The following is a 16,283-nucleotide window of genomic DNA, read 5'->3' on the forward strand; positions in this document are numbered from 1 at the left end:
GGGTGACTTTCATCCTGCAGAATTGGGAACTGGTGGTCCCCTTAATAAAACAATGCCTCCAGGATAGCAAAACTGACAGGGTCAACAGATATTTATAAAACATTTGCTCACACCAGTATGAAAACCTTGAACATCTATACTTACAAAGAAAAAATGGTAGCTTTTTTTTTTACAACTTTAAACAAGTTAGGAGCAATTTTTCAATTTCATTTCCTTTCACCTTAATTCATGCTTAAATAAATCAGTACCTATAAGAAGCAGACATATTTTTAATGAAGAATACACAATTGCAAGAAACTAACAAACAATAAATAAACTATTATTAAAATGTATTAAAATGCACAGACTTTTGTACATGTTTTCTTTGCAGAATGGCTTGGAAAAATGACACAATTATCAAAGAATTCATCCTTCTTGGACTCTCCAGTAATCCCATTATACAAATCATACTTTTTGTGATATTTCTGATCATGTACTTGATCATTTTAGTTGCAAATTCTCTTATTGTCTTTGCTACAGTCACTGATAGCACTCTTCAAACCCCTATGTATTTTTTCCTCACTAATCTGTCTCTAGTGGACATCTGCTATTCATCCTCAATAATACCACGGATGCTGAGAGATATGATGGTGGTCAAAAAGACTATTTTGTTTGCAGATTGCGTTGCACAAATGTATATATCTCTTTCATTGGGGGAAGCGGAATGTGTTCTTTTAGCCATAATGGCCTATGACCGCTATATAGCAATCTGTTATCCTTTACATTATACTACAATTATCCACAGAAGTTTGTGTATTAAGATAGCTACAGGAACATGGATTTGTGGATTTCTCTTATCTATTTCTCATGTTGCCTTAACGTGGAATGTAGATCTTTGTGGACGTAACGAAATTAACCATTTTGAGTGTGAAGTACCAGAAATCTTAGCTTTGGGATGCGGGAATGTTACAGTTGTTGAATTTGTGATTTTTATTGTTGGTGTCATTATTTTAATTGTACCCATTACTTTTATTATCATTACATATATTAGAATTATAAGAGCCATTTTTAAAATAAGTTCTTCTGCAGGACGGAGAAAGGCATTTTCCACGTGTGGCTCTCATATAACTGTTGTAACCTTGTTCTATGGCTCAGCTATGGCCACCTATATGAAACCTCGATCCAAGTCATCTCCTGATACAGATAAACTTTTTGCTATCTTTTATACAATAGTTACACCAATGTTAAATCCACTGATTTATACACTAAGGAATAAGGAAGTTAAATCAGCTCTGAAAAAGGTTTCTTGTAAGAACATATCTTTTCTTCAATAGTATATTTTGAATAAAAAAATAAAAAAAATATATAGCAATCATATAACAGGAATGTTACCAAGGCATTGTGAACTTACAGTATAAAAACTGTCAACACAAGCTAAATAAAATAATGGTATTCAGCTTGTATTCTAATAAATAAATAATATTTTATAAATAAATTGAAATGAAAAACAAATAATTTGTAAAACAGAAAACATCAAAATAAAGTATTTTATCTGATTTGAGTTAAATTTGCCAGTCTATTTATTACCTAATAATATTTTAAAGAAATCCATCAGACTTCTTATTTAGGATGGATTCAGACTCCATAAAATCTGAACCAAGCAAGAGGGAGGGTAACAAAAACAAATAATGTGAATTCAAAGTCTCTATCACTGCTGTTAGATTACATACAGACCATCACTACTATCTCTGGTCATTTTCATAAATATACATTTATATATAGTATACAGTATCTCACAAAAGTGAGTACACCCCTCATATTTTTGTAAATATTTTATTATATCTTTTCATGTGACAACACTAAAGAAATTACACTTTGCTACAATGTAAAGTAGTGAGTGTACAGCTAAACAATTGCTTACACCTGTTTAGACATTTAATTAGCTCAGATATGAATTATACATTTGGGACATACAACCCAAAGGAATCTGCTATTCTTGATATAATGCAACTATATAAAAAGGTAAATATTGGTTTAAAAGAGGTTATCGATCTTGGGGCATCTCATATTTCTGTTGAACTTTTCTTGCTTTGTTGGTATGTTAAGACTTCCATTAACTGAGAATAATTTTCTAATAATGTAATGTGAATTATTAATCTGTTAATGCTTTAAAATTAAACTTGATTTAGGGGCTGAGAACCTGCTAAAAACAGTCTGAGTTACATACATACATCCGACTTACATACAACTCACACTTACAAACGGAGTGAGAGGAAATCTACCCCCAGGTCACAGGGACAGAAAGTGAGATAAAACCTTCTGAACAGGAGCACAGACAGCAAAACATATTTTAAAGGTGTGTTAACCCTTCCCTATGCTATCCAAAAAAAGTAAAACATTTTTCTTTGGCTGGAGTTTCACTTAATAAAAAAGGATCTGTTCCAACTTACATACAAATTCAACCTAAGAACAAACCTACAGAACCTATCTTGTTTGCAACCCGGGGACTGCCTGTATTTTATTATACAAGTAGAGATGGCCTTGCGGTTCGCCCGGCGGTCGGTTTGTGGCGAACTTTGCTCGTTCGCAGTTTGCCGATCTTGCGAACATATGGCGTTGTGCGCGACAGCCATATTAGTTTACATTGGTGAGAACTTTGACCCATGACACATCCATCAGGTGGAACAGGAAAGCCAATTGAGACATTTCAGCACATGGACATACCCCCTACCTTATAAATAGACCTGAGCTGGCTGCCATTTTACATTCTGCTTTTTGTCAATGTAGTGAGAGGTTTGCTGTGTGCAGCAGGGACAGATTGTCAGTGACACAGATCGCTCTGTTATAGGACCACAAAAGTCCTTTCAAGGACTGGTATTTGGTATAGGTGTACTATTCTTTGGTGTGCAGTGCACTATATAGGGGTGTAATACACTTATAATATACTTTCTAATATGGAAAGCATATTATAATGGATTTGTATTGTGCACTGTGCAGCATTGTGACTGGTGTGGTGAGCGTTTCTGCAGCGATACTACAGCTACAAAAAGTGACAAAAGCACTTTTAAAAAAACTATTATAACTGGTGTGATAGACCAGTGGCCCCCCTAAATGACAGATTGAAGCGGGGTGTTATCTAACAATATACTTTTATAACAGTGTATTTGGGTATTGCCAAAATGTTGTCTCTTTTGCTGCGTTAACTGTGCTACACACAGTGACAACAGTTACTGGCCAATGTTTTGTAGAACTGTGTGATAGACCAATGGCCCTCCAATACCACAGATTGAAGTGGAGTGTTATCTAACAATATACTTTTATAACAGTGTATTTTTGTCCTGCAAAAATCTTGCCTCTTTTGCTGCGTTAACTCTGCTACACACAGTGCCAAACTTACTGGCCAATTTTTTGTATAACTGGTGTGATAGACCAGTGGCCCCCCAATACCACATATTGAAGTGGGGTGTTATCTAACAGTATACTTTTATAAGTGTATTTGTGTCCTGCAAAAATATTGCCTCTTTTGCTGCGTTAACTCTGCTACACACAGTGCCAAACTTACTGGCCAATTTTTTGTAGAACTAGTGTGATAAACCAGTGGCCCACCAATACCACATATTGAAGCGGGGTGTTATCTAACAGCATACTTTTAAAACAGTGTCTTTGTGTCCTGCAAAAATATTGCCTCTTTTGCTGCGTTAACTCTGCTACACACAGTGCCAAACTTACTGGCCAATTTTTTGTATAACTGGTGTGATAAACCAGTGGACCACCAATACCACATATTGAAGCAGGGTGTTATCTAACAGTATACTTTTATGACAGTGTATTTGTGTCCTGCAAAAATATTGCCTCTTTTGCTGCGTTAACTCTGCTACACACAGTGCCAAACTTACTGGCCAATTTTTTGTATAACTGGTGTGATAAACCAGTGGCCCCCCAATTCCACATATTGAAGCGGGGTGTTATCTAACAGTATACTTGTATAAGTGTATTTGTGTCCTGAAAAAATATTGCCTCTTTTGCTGCGTTAACTCTGCTACACACAGTGCCAAACTTACTGGCTAATTTCTTGTATAACTGGTGTGATAAACCAGTGGCCCCCCAATACCACATATTGAAGCAGGGTGTTATCTAACAGTATTCTTGTATAAGTGTATTTGTGTCCTGCAAAAATATTGCCCCTTTTGCTGCGTTAACTCTGCTACACACAGTGCCAAACTTACTGGCCAATTTTTTGTCTAACTGATGTGATCAACCAGTGGCCCCCCCAATACCACATATCGAAGCGGGGTGTTATCTAACAGTATACTTTTATAACAGTGTATTTGTGTCCTGCAAAAATATTGCCTCTTTTGCTGCGTTAACTCTGCTACACACAGTGCCAAACTTACTGCCCAATTTTTTGTATAACTGGTGTGATAAACCAGTGGCCCCCCAATACCACATATCGAAGTGGGGTGTTATCTAACAGTATACTTATATAACAGTGTATTTGTGTCCTGCAAAAATATTGCCTCTTTTGCTGCGTTAACTCTGCTACACACGGTGCCAAACTTACTGGCCAATTTTTTGTATAACTGGTGTGATAGACCAGTGGCCCCCCAATACCACATATTGAAGCAGGGTGTTATCTAACAGTATACTTGTATAAGTGTATTTGTGTCCTGCAAAAATATTGCCTCTTTTGCTGCGTTAACTCTGCTACACACAGTGCCAAACTTACTGGCCAATTTTTTGTGTAACTGGTGTGATAAACCAGTGGCCCCCCAATACCACATATTGAAGCAGGGTGTTATCTAACAGTATACTTGTATAAGTGTATTTGTGTCCTGCAAAAATATTGCCTCTTTTGCTGCGTTAACTCTGCTACACACGGTGCCAAACTTACTGGCCAATTTTTTGTATAACTGGTGTGATAGACCAGTGGCCCCCCAATACCACATATTGAAGCGGGGTGTTATCTAACAGTATACTTTTATAAGTGTATTTGTGTCCTGCAAAAATATTGCCTCTTTTGCTGCGTTAATTCTGCTACACACGGTGCCAAACTTACTGGCCAATTTTTTGTATAACTGGTGTGATAAACCAGTGGCCCCCCAATACCACATATTGAAGCGGGGTGTTATCTAATAGTATACTTTTATAAGTGTATATGTGTCCTGCAAAAATATTGCCTCTTTTGCTGCGTTAACTCTGCTACACACAGTGCCAAACTTACTGGCCAATTTTTTGTGTAACTGGTGTGATAAACCAGTGGCCCCCAATACCACATATTGAAGCGGGGTGTTATCTAACAGTATACTTTTATAAGTGTATTTGTGTCCTGCAAAAACATTGCCCCTTTTGCTGCGTTAACTCTGCTACACACAGTGCCAAACTTACTGGCCAATTTTTTGTATAACTGGTGTGATAGACCAGTGGCCCCCCAATACCACATATTGAAGCGGGGTGTTATCTAACAGTATACTTTTATAAGTGTATTTGTGGCCTGCAAAAATATTGCCTCTTTTGCTGCGTTAACTCTGCTACACACAGTGCCAAACTTACTGGCCATTTTTTTGTATAACTGGTGTGATAAACCAGTGGCCCCCCAATACCACATATCGAAGCAGGGTGTTATCTAACAGTATACTTTTATAACAGTGTATTTGTGTCCTGCAAAAATATTGCCTCTTTTGCTGCGTTAACTCTGCTTCACACAGTGCCAAACTTACTGGCCAATTTTTTGTGTAACTGGTGTGATAAACCAGTGGCCCCCAATACCACATATTGAAGCGGGGTGTTATCTAACAGTATACTTTTATAAGTGTATTTGTGTCCTGCAAAAACATTGCCCCTTTTGCTGCGTTAACTCTGCTACACACAGTGCCAAACTTACTGGCCAATTTTTTGTATAACTGGTGTGATAGACCAGTGGGCCCCCAATACCACATATTGAAGCGGGGTGTTATCTAACAGTATACTTTTATAAGTGTATTTGTGGCCTGCAAAAATATTGCCTCTTTTGCTGCGTTAACTCTGCTACACACAGTGCCAAACTTACTGGCCAATTTTTTGTATAACTGGTGTGATAAACCAGTGGCCCCCCAATACCACATATCGAAGCAGGGTGTTATCTAACAGTATACTTTTATAACAGTGTATTTGTGTCCTGCAAAAATATTGCCTCTTTTGCTGCGTTAACTCTGCTTCACACAGTGCCAAACTTACTGGCCAATTTTTTGTATAACTGGTGTGATAAACTAGTGGCCCCCCAATACCACTGATTGAAGTTGGGTGTTATCTAACAGTATACTTTCATAACAGTGTATTTGTGTCCTGCAAAAATGTTGCCTCATTTGCTGCATTAACTGTGCTACACAAAGTGACAACAATTACTGGCCAATTTTTTGTAGAACTGGTGTGATAGGCCAGTGGCCCCCCTAAACCACAGATTGAAGCGCTGTGTTTTATACCTTCTTCCACATATACTGCGCTTCTCTAGAGACTTTTGTCACAGGATAATTTAAAAAATGATAGGCAGAGGAAGAGGCAGGGGTGGTAGGGGTAGGGCAGGAGCAGTGGGCCGGAGCCAAAGTGTGAAGTTACAGAAGGTGCGTTCGATTATGTCAAAGGTTGCAGCAGACTTGGTTGAGTGGCTCACTCAGCCTTCCTCTTCTGCACCCTCCTCATCCTCTCTATCTTCACCCTCTTCACTCTCTGCTGTGTGCACCCCCAAAGACACCACCACCACCATATATCTTCCGCTTGAGTCACTGGAATTATTTTCCGATCCATCACAAGACATTTGCGATGTGCAGCCATTCTTGGCATCGGATTAGGAAGAGGAGGTAGCAACAGCCACCACCCAGCAGTCTGACGACAGTACCCAGATCAGCCAATGGAGGTTGGTTCCCGCTGTTGCTGCCTACTCCGAGATCTCGAATGTTAGTGGTGGGGAAGGTGACGTTGATGATGACGTGTCTTTGGACGTCACGTGGGTGCCCACAAGAGAGGAAGAGGAGGGGAGTTCAGAGAGAGAGATGGACCAGCAGATAGAGAGGAGAAGCAGGTGGAACTTACATTGCACAGGAGGGACAAAGCAGACTGCAGGAGTGAGCCAACAACCATGTACAGTCACATCTGGCTCTCCCAGGACGCCGGCACATGGCTCTGCAGTGTGGGCTTTTTTTAATGTGTCCGCTGCTGACAATAGTGTTGCCATCTGCAGCCTTTGCAGTCAACGCATAAGTCGCGGTAAGCCCAATACTCACGTAGGGATGACCGCCTTAAGAAGGCACCTGGACTCCCATCACCGAGCCTAGTGGGAGCAACGCCGTCAGAACCCACAAAGCCACACTATAGGCTCTCACCATCCAGCCTCTTCTCCTTCTCCTCTCTCCTCACAATTGTCCTCCACTCCACTCTCCATCATGCCGTCCTCACGTTGTTCAGGAAAAAGGCAGGCTTCCGTGGCCCAAAAGTTGGAGCGTAAAAAAATGATGACGCCGGATAACCCTCTTGCCCAACGGTTGACTGCTGGCTTGTCGGAACTGATACCCCGCCAACTACTGCCATATCAACTGGTGGACTCGGAGGCCTTTCAGAAATTTGTGGCCATTAGAACACCACAATGGAAGGTCCCAGGAAGGAAATATTTCTCGCAGAAGGGCATTCCGTAGCTATATGGCCATGTTCAGCGGCAAGTTAAATTATCTCTGGCACACAGTGTCGGTGCCAAGATACATCTGACCACAGACACGTGGACTAGCAAACACCTCTGTTGTGCCTGGAAGCCAAGAGCCACACTGTTCCTGCACTTCTTTCAGCTTTGCGTTCACAGGCAGATCAGTGTCTGACACCACTCAATTTGACAGTTGGTAAAGTGGTGTGTGACAACGGTGCCAATCTGCTGAGTGCGCTGAAACTGGGCAAAATTACACACGTGCCATGCATGGCACATTTCCTGAACTTGGTCGTGCAGCGATTCGTTGCCAAATACCCTGGGGTCAAGGACGTCTTGCGGCAGGCCAAGAAAATCTCGGGCCATTTCAGAAGATCTTACACAGCCATGGCTCGCCTTGCTGACATTCAGCGGAGACACAACCTGCCCATCAGGCATCTTATTTGTGACTGCCCGATGCGATGGAACTCAACCTTGTATATGCTTGATAGGCTGCTCCAGCAGAAACGTGTAGTTAACGACTAACTGTACGAACTCTGCGGCGGGACAGGTTCTGGGGAGCTTGGTTTTTTTCCATGCGCCAGTGGCTGCTCATGCGCTTGTCTGGCTCAGACTTCTGCAGCCATTTGATAAGATCTGCAGCCATTTGATAAGATCACCAAACTGGTCAGCCAGGGCACCATCAGTGACATCGTACCTTACGCCTTCTTTCTGGAGCATGCATTGCGTCGTGTCATTGATCAAGCCGACCAGGAGCAGGAAGATGAGGAAGTCGCAATGTTGGATGAATTCCCAGGGGGTGCTACTCCATCTGAGACAAGTCAACAACAGGAGTCTGAAGAGGAGTCAGAGGAGGATGGTGCCGGGGGGGATGAGGAGGAGCAAGAAGAGCATGCTGTAAACCTTTCTGGGATCCCTGGTGTTGTCCGTGGATGGGGGGAGGAGAACGAGGACGACATTATCCTGGTGATCCATGATGAGCCATGATGGCTCATCATGGATCATGATGAGCTGGAGCCAGGCCACTACACCACTTCCAGTTTAGTGCGAATGGGGGCCTTCATGCTCCAGTGTTTTTAGGGGGACCCCCGTATAAAAAGCATAAAGGTCAAGGACCAGTACTGGGTGGCAACGTACTTAGACCCCCGGTACAAAAAAAAATGGCGGAAATGTTACCACCATCACAGAGGGCGGTCAGAATGCAGAACTTCTAGGCCTTGCTTCGAGAAATGCTGCATTCTGCTTTTGCGTGCGCTGGCAAAGGAATTTCCACTCACAGAGAAACAGTTGCGGGTACCAATACAACAGCACCTGCATGAAGAGGGCGTTTTGAAGATGTGTTGGTCACTTCAGATATCAGATCATTCTTTCAGCCGACCCATCGACAGCTGTACTCCGTATCCAGCATCAGGGAACGCCTAGACCGACAGGTGTCCGACTGCATCGGGTTAACGGCAGATGTGGACGCTCTGAGGAGTGATGAACCCCTGGACTACTGGGTGGGCAGACTAGACCTCTGGCCAGAGCTTGCACAATTTGCAATGGAACTGTTGGCTTGTCCCCCGTCCAGTGTCCTGTCCAAAAGGATGTCCAGCGCAGCAGGGGGGATCGTGACCGATAAGCGCACTCGCCTAGCTCATGACAGTGTTGACTACCTCACATTTATAAAAATTAATGAGGCATGGATCTCAGAGGAATTCAACACATGTGACCAGTAGGCCATGTTTGATTAACCTGCTCCCATCCGCGCTACAGCCTATATACGGCTGCAGCGCGGACTTGAATTTTCGGGAGGCCGTTTTTAAACGGCCTCCCAGTGACACGCCCCCCGCGCGCTCCCACGAGCGCGCATCGGGGAGAATCTGTGTCGGCCGTGTCCCTTGGACACGGCCGATCACAGATCGTGGTGAATGGCCAATCACAGCGGCCATTCACCACGTGATCAAGCTGTCCAATGAGAGATGATCTCATATGTAAACATATGAGATCATCTCTCATCGCCGGTGCTCCTTCCTCACATGGAGCCTGCAGTGTGAGGAAGGAGGGGGAGCCGTCAGCCGCCGGGGACATACAGCGATGTAATCAGGGCACTGATCACCAGTGCCCTGATTACTAAAGGTAAAAAAACACACACAGTGCCCGCCATCAGTGCCCACAGTGCCCGCCATCAGTGCCCCCCATCAATGCCCACAATCAGTGCCCATAGTGCTGCTAGTCAGTGCCCATCAGTGCCTGCTCATCTAGGCACTGATGAGCACTGACTGGCAGCACTATGGGCACTGAGTGTGGGCACTGATGGTGCTGCCCATCAGTGCTCATCAGTGCCGCCCATCAGTGCTCATCAGTGCCACCCGTCAGTGTCCATCAGTGCCATCCGCCAGTGCCCATCAGTGCCGTCTATCAGTGCCGCCTATCAGTGCCCATCAGTGCCGCCCATCAGTGCCACCTCTCAGTGCCCAGCAGTGCCACCTCTGTGCCCAGCAGTGCCGCCTATCAGTGCTCATCAGTGCCGCCTATCAGTGCTGCCTATCAGTGCTGCCTATCAATGCCGCCTATCAGTGCAGCCTATCAGTGCTCATCAGTGCGGCATATTAGTACCTCCTCATCTGTGCCCATAAGTGCCACCTCATCAGTGCCCATAAGTGCCACCTCATCAGTGCCCATCAGTGCAGCCTATCAGTGCCCACCAGTGCCGCCTCATCAGCGCACATCAGTGAAGGAGAAAAATTTATTTTCAAAATTTACTCGCAGAAAATAAGAAAAACTTTTTTTTTTCAAAGTTTTCTGTCTTTATTCTTTTTTTTTGTAAAAAATAAAAAACCCAGAGATGATTAAATACCACCAAAATAAAGCTCTATTTGTGTGAAAAAAATTATAAAAATTTCATATGGTCACAGTGTAGCATGACCGCGCAATTGTCAGTCAAAGTGTGACAGCGCTGAAAGCTGAAAATTGGCCTGGATGGGAAGGGTGTTTAAGTGCACAGTAGGCAAGTGGTTAAAATTCCTTATGACAGGCCACAAATATCCGCCATCCACCCACAACAATTCATGGTCCTTGTCTTCGGTAAATACAGTGGCATTAAAAGGCATTTTATGTCCATTGAATGCCTAATTTTTGGGGCCTTTCATGGCCGATAATTATTTATCTTGTCAATGCCTAATGTACCTCCAGCCACAGAATACAATGTTCTTTTGCTGTCAGGTAAACGCATGTGGGCTAATTTTTGGGGCCTGGAATGGGCGACACTTACTTCTGTATCCTGTGAATGCCTAATGTACCTTCAGCCACAGAATACAACGTTCTTAGCTGTCAGGTGAATGCATGTGGGCTAATTTTTGGGGCCTGGAATGGCCGGGTGACACTTACTTCTGTATCCTGTGAATGCCTAATTTACCTTCAGCCACAGAATACAACGTTCTTAGCTGTTAGGTGAACGCATGTGGGCTAATTTTTGTGGCCTGGAATGGCTGGGCGACACTTACTTCTGTATCCTGTGAATGCCTAATGTACCTTCAGCCACAGAATACACCGTTCTTAGCTGTCAGGTGAATGCATGTGGGCTAATTTTTGGGGCCTGGAATGGCCGGGTGACACTTACTTCTGTATCCTGTGAATGCCTAATGTACCTTCAGCCACAGAATACAATGTTCTTAGCTGTCAGGTGAACGCATGTGGGCTAATTTTTGGGGCCTGGAATGGCCGGATGAAACTTACTTCTGTACCCTGTGAATGCTTAATGTACCTTGTTCGTCCATCACTATATACAAGTACTTGTACTTCCCAACAGCTTCATATCTGCCTTCTAGAGTCCCCAGTAACAGTTGCAATTTCTTCCACTGGTCGGCAGTTAATAAAGATGCTGTAACTTTGCAAAAAAATACTTTGCTCTAAAGCTTTGTTGTAAAAAAGAGAACTGTGTTATACCATCAGGCATATTCCAAGAGAAAAACAAAAATAAGAAAATAGCCTTGTAACAACTTTATGAACCCGATACTCTGCATGCTCTCTCTCTCTCTCTCCCTCTCTCTCTTTCCCCCTCTCTCCCTCTCTTTCTCCCTCCCTCTCGCTCTCTCTCTCCCCCTCTCTCCCTCTCTTTCTTGCTCCTTTTCTCCCTCTTTCCCTCTCTCTCTGTACAATGTGTTGTACATAATATTAGTAAATAAACAAAAAATAGCTAAATATTCTTGTTACAAACTTTATGAACACGATATGCTGCACTCTCTCTCTCTCTCCCTCCCTCCCTCCCTCTATATCTCTCCCTCTCTCTCCCCCTCTTTCTCTCCCTCTCCCTTTCTCTCTCTTTCTCTCTCTCCCTCTCTCTCCCCTCTCTCTACTTCTATCTCTCTCTCGTCCTCTTTCCCTCTCCCTTTTTCTCTTCCTCTCTTTTTCTCTCTCTCCCTCTCTCTCCCCTCTCTCTAGTTCTCTCTCTCTCTCTCATCCTCTTTCCCTCTCCCTTTTTCTCTTCCTCTCTCTGTACAATGTGTTGTACATAATATTAATAAATAAACAAAAAATAACTAAATATTCTTGTAACAAACATTATGAATCCGATATGCTGCACTCTCTCTCTCTTCCTCTCCCTCTCCCTCTCTCTCTCTCTCCCTCTCCCTCTCCTTCTCTCCCTCTCTCTCCCTCCCTCTCTTTATCTCTCTCTCTCTCTCTCTCTCTCCCTCTCCCTCTCCCTCTCTCTCTCTCTGTCTCCCTCTCCCTCTCTCTCTCTCTGTCTCTCTCTATCTATCCCTCTCCCTCTCCTTCTCCCTCTCTCTTTCTCCCTCTCCTTCTCTCCCTCTCTCCCTTTCCCTCTTTCTCTCTCTCTCTCTCTTTTCAATGTGTTGTACATAATATTAAGGAAAAGTCTTATATGAGTCAGTTGCATTATGTACACAAACTGTAAGGGAACAGGGAATGTCTTCTGTAAATCAGCACAGATAAATCAGGCAATTTGATCTCTGTAATTTCACTTTGCATATATATTCATTAAGCCCCGTACACACGTACCGATTGTCGGCTGCAAATATTCGGCCGCCAACCGATCGGCCGATTGTAGGCTTGTTAGTATGATGCTTCCGACAGCCAACAGCACATTTTCGGCCGAACAGAATCTGTCTTGCAGGCATTAAAATTTTTGTAGGCCAACACCAGAACGGCCGATTGTTCGCCAGTCAGTACAGATTTCGGCCGACAGACAGCAGATTTGCAAGACTGGGCATGCTCAGAAAAGAAAAAAGACAAGGAAAGTTAACCATCACATGACATCACTTCTGCAGTCGGCTGTTGTTGGCCGACAAAATTCGTGTGCAGTCTTTTGCAGTTTTCAACAGACACGACAGCCCTGGACAAAAGACGGCCGACGATCGGTACGTGTGTACGGGGCTTTTGGCTACAAAAAATGTAAGCTGTACAATGTAAAATGTAACTTTCTGAAAGGGATGAATTTCATTTGATATAAATACATGCAATGACCTCTTGAGAAGCAGGCACAATGTAATGTGTAAGGACAGACAAACAAGAATAGATGAATAGATGCAAAATCCTGTATAAGAGCATGTGGTAGGGACCATAACATTTGATGTTGCCTAAAGTACATCTAATCCTAAAAGTAAATATTTTATATATAGCAGCTTATCAGTCTTTAGATGTGATGGTTGTGTTTGCTTTTTTCAGACTGTGTTGCTTTTTGATCCTGACAGTAGTATTGTGTAGTCACCTCAGTCTGCTTCCCTAACTTAGACTGCAAATACCTCACCCTCTCCTCCAGTTTAGATAAACTTAAGAAAAACTCTTTCAGCTACACAGGGGGCACAACTGACCTATATATAAGACAAAAGTAATTATGATATCAGAGAGAACTGAATATTGGTTTTTAAGCAACATGTGTATAACCTCATGCACACTGTACGTTTTTCCAGCTGCTGTTTTTGCGTCAGACATATTTTTTTTTTATTTTTTTTGCAGTCAATAAACTTCTCAGCATGTTATCCTATGTTTCCATGCAGTTTTTGCCAGGGGCTTTTTCTGGCAGGAAAAAAAAAAACCCTATTAGGTCTTAAGAGGAGTTTTTCATCTGTAAAAAAACGCTCCAACTCTGATAAAAGCTTAAAGCGGTTGTATCCCGCTTTTTGACACTTTTACCTACAGGTAAGCCTATAATAAGGCTTACCTGTAGGTACAAATAATATCTCCTAAACCGGCACGGTTTAGGAGATATTTACGGTGCATGCACCCGCTCGCGCGAGCGGCGCATGCGCTCTGAAGGTCCGGGGGGACCTTCAATTAACTTGCCGGGAGCTTGCCGGAAAAATCACTCCCGCGCGCATGCGCGGGAGTGACGTCATCGCGGCTCCGGCCAATCAGCGTGCTGGAGCCGTCTCTTCCGGCCAATCAGCGCGCCGGAGCCGCCGAACCCGGAAGAGACGACGAGGGATCATGGCAGCGCCCGCATCGATGTCCGGGGGTCCGTGTCGGGGCTTCGTTTTAAGGTAAGTTAAACATAATGGGCTAGTATGCGATGCATACTAGCTCATTATGCCTTTGTCTTGCAGGTTTTTTATTTTTTTTTTTTTATAGGGTTTACAACCGCTTTAAAAACACTGGAAAACGGCAAAAAACGCAGCTATTAGGTGTTTATCACGCTACAGTTGAAAAAAAGCTAAAAAAAAACACTGAAAAACGCTACTGCAAAAAAACAGAAAAATTCCTTCTACAGCTACAGCTTTCCACTCATATTTTGATAATGTCCAGTGTGCATGAGGCCTAATGCAATTACCATTTTCACAGTGATAACATATTTACAATCAGATATTACTACAACTGCAATACCGATCTCTGTATTTACCCTTTGTAATGCTCATGTTACTAATTTACATTATTAAAACTTTTCAAAAATGTTTTAAGAAACAGAAACAGTGTTAGAATGTCCTTAACCACTTGCCGACCAGCCGCCGTATAACGGCAGGTTCCAGTGAAACGCAGGGAAACCAAGGCACGGGGCCAGCGGCTGCGATTGTCAGTGGGCCCCCTCGATCGCTCCTCGTGAAGAGAGAATGGCGGTCTGCTGTTGTAAACACAGCAGACCGTTGTTCTCTCTGCAATCAACACAGAGCCCCTGTGTTCCTGCTATTTAGGAACACAGGTCTCTGTGTTGATATTACAAGCCCACCCCCCACAGTTAGAAAACACCCCCTAGGCTCACACTAAATCCTTTGATCGCCCCTGGGTTAACCCCTTTCCTGCCAGTGTCATTATTACAGTAACGGTGCATATTTTTAGCACTGATTACTGTAGTAATGTCACTGGTCCCCTCAAAAGTGTCAAAAATGTCAGTTAGGGATCTGATCTGTCAAATGTTGCAGTCCCGCTAAAACTCGCAGATTGCCGCCATTACTAGTAAAAAAAATAAATAAATAAAAATTACATAAATCTTTCCCCTAGTTTGTAGACGCAAACACCTTTGCGCAAACCAATCAAAATACGCTTATTGGGATTTTGTTTACCAAAAATATGTAGCACAATACAAATTGGCCTAAAATGATGAAAAAATTAGATTTTTATTTATTTATTTATTTATTTATTTTGAGAATGTTGTTATATAGCAGAATGTGAAAAATATTGTTTCTTTTGCTCTTTTATTTGTTTATAGTGCAAAAAATAAAAACCGCAGAGGTGATCAAATACCACCAAAAGAAAGCTGTATTTGTGGGGAAAAAGGACATCAATTTTATTTTTTGTTCGGCGCAATTGTCCATTAAAGTAACACAGTCCCGAATTGCAAAAAATGGTCTGGTCATTCCGGTCCAGAAGTGGTTAAGAAAGAATGGAACACAGAATTACCAAAAAGAACAAGCCCTATAATGTTTTTGTACTCACAGCATTTTTTTTTTTAAATAAAAACTACTTAAATCGTAATTTTAAAAATAACTTAAATTGATAATGCAACAGATACATTATCTGAAAATTCACACTTTTATTGTTATTTCTCTTTTTTTACATTAAACCAGCTGTTGTGCACGGCATATAAAGCGCTGTCATGTTCATACTGATGTTCCAAACTAAAAGTCCTAAATTCACTATCAATGTAAACTAATTTTCATGTATATATGATTCAAAACGTATACTTTGCACAATGTAACACAATTGTTGGCTGCAGGGCTGGGACAAGGGGTGGGCAGGAGGGACGGTTGCTCTGGGTGCAGTGGTTTATTGCAGGGATGAGGGATGAATGAGGGGGCCCCTTGACCCTAACCCCAAGGGAAGGGGGGGTGCTGTTTGCCATCCTTGTCCTTGGCTCTGGATGACCTTTTCCAGCACTGGTTGGCTGTAAATTAGATTACATTGTTCACACACATTCTCTTATAAATGCTTGAATTCTGTGGTTTTCCCAAGTGGCCTTCTTCCCCCTTGAGTAACCCTTAAAGCTGTATTTTTTTTTCTTGTTTTACTTTTTTCAGATGTTTTATGGTCAGTCATGTGGTTCACACTTTGTGCAAGTAAATCACTGTTACGTGCTATCCATTGGTGTACTGGCATCCTTTTGCTGGTGACTATGTGTGCCTCTGCTGCCAAACACACATCTGCACACATTGGCCTTTTTAGAGATGTGCATTTGTTGACCATTCAGGTTTGTCATGTGATGTCC

The 16,283-nt window shown here is 42.7% G+C and overlaps 1 protein-coding gene across 1 annotated transcript; it reads left to right on the forward strand.

Annotated features, from left to right (window-relative positions):
* Positions 1-371: 371 nt before the first annotated feature.
* On the forward strand, positions 372-1,313 carry LOC309558988 (putative olfactory receptor 2B8; the record flags this gene model as incomplete). Its single annotated transcript, XM_082262096.1, has 1 exon — positions 372-1,313. One exon carries the CDS (start codon positions 372-374, stop codon positions 1,311-1,313), a length of 942 nt encoding a protein of 313 aa, XP_082118222.1.
* Between the last annotated feature and the right edge of the window lie 14,970 nt (positions 1,314-16,283).

The sequence above is a fragment of the Pelophylax lessonae genome, assembly GCF_965119305.1.
Source record: "Pelophylax lessonae genome assembly, chromosome: 6".
Lineage (NCBI taxonomy): Eukaryota > Metazoa > Chordata > Amphibia > Anura > Ranidae > Pelophylax > Pelophylax lessonae.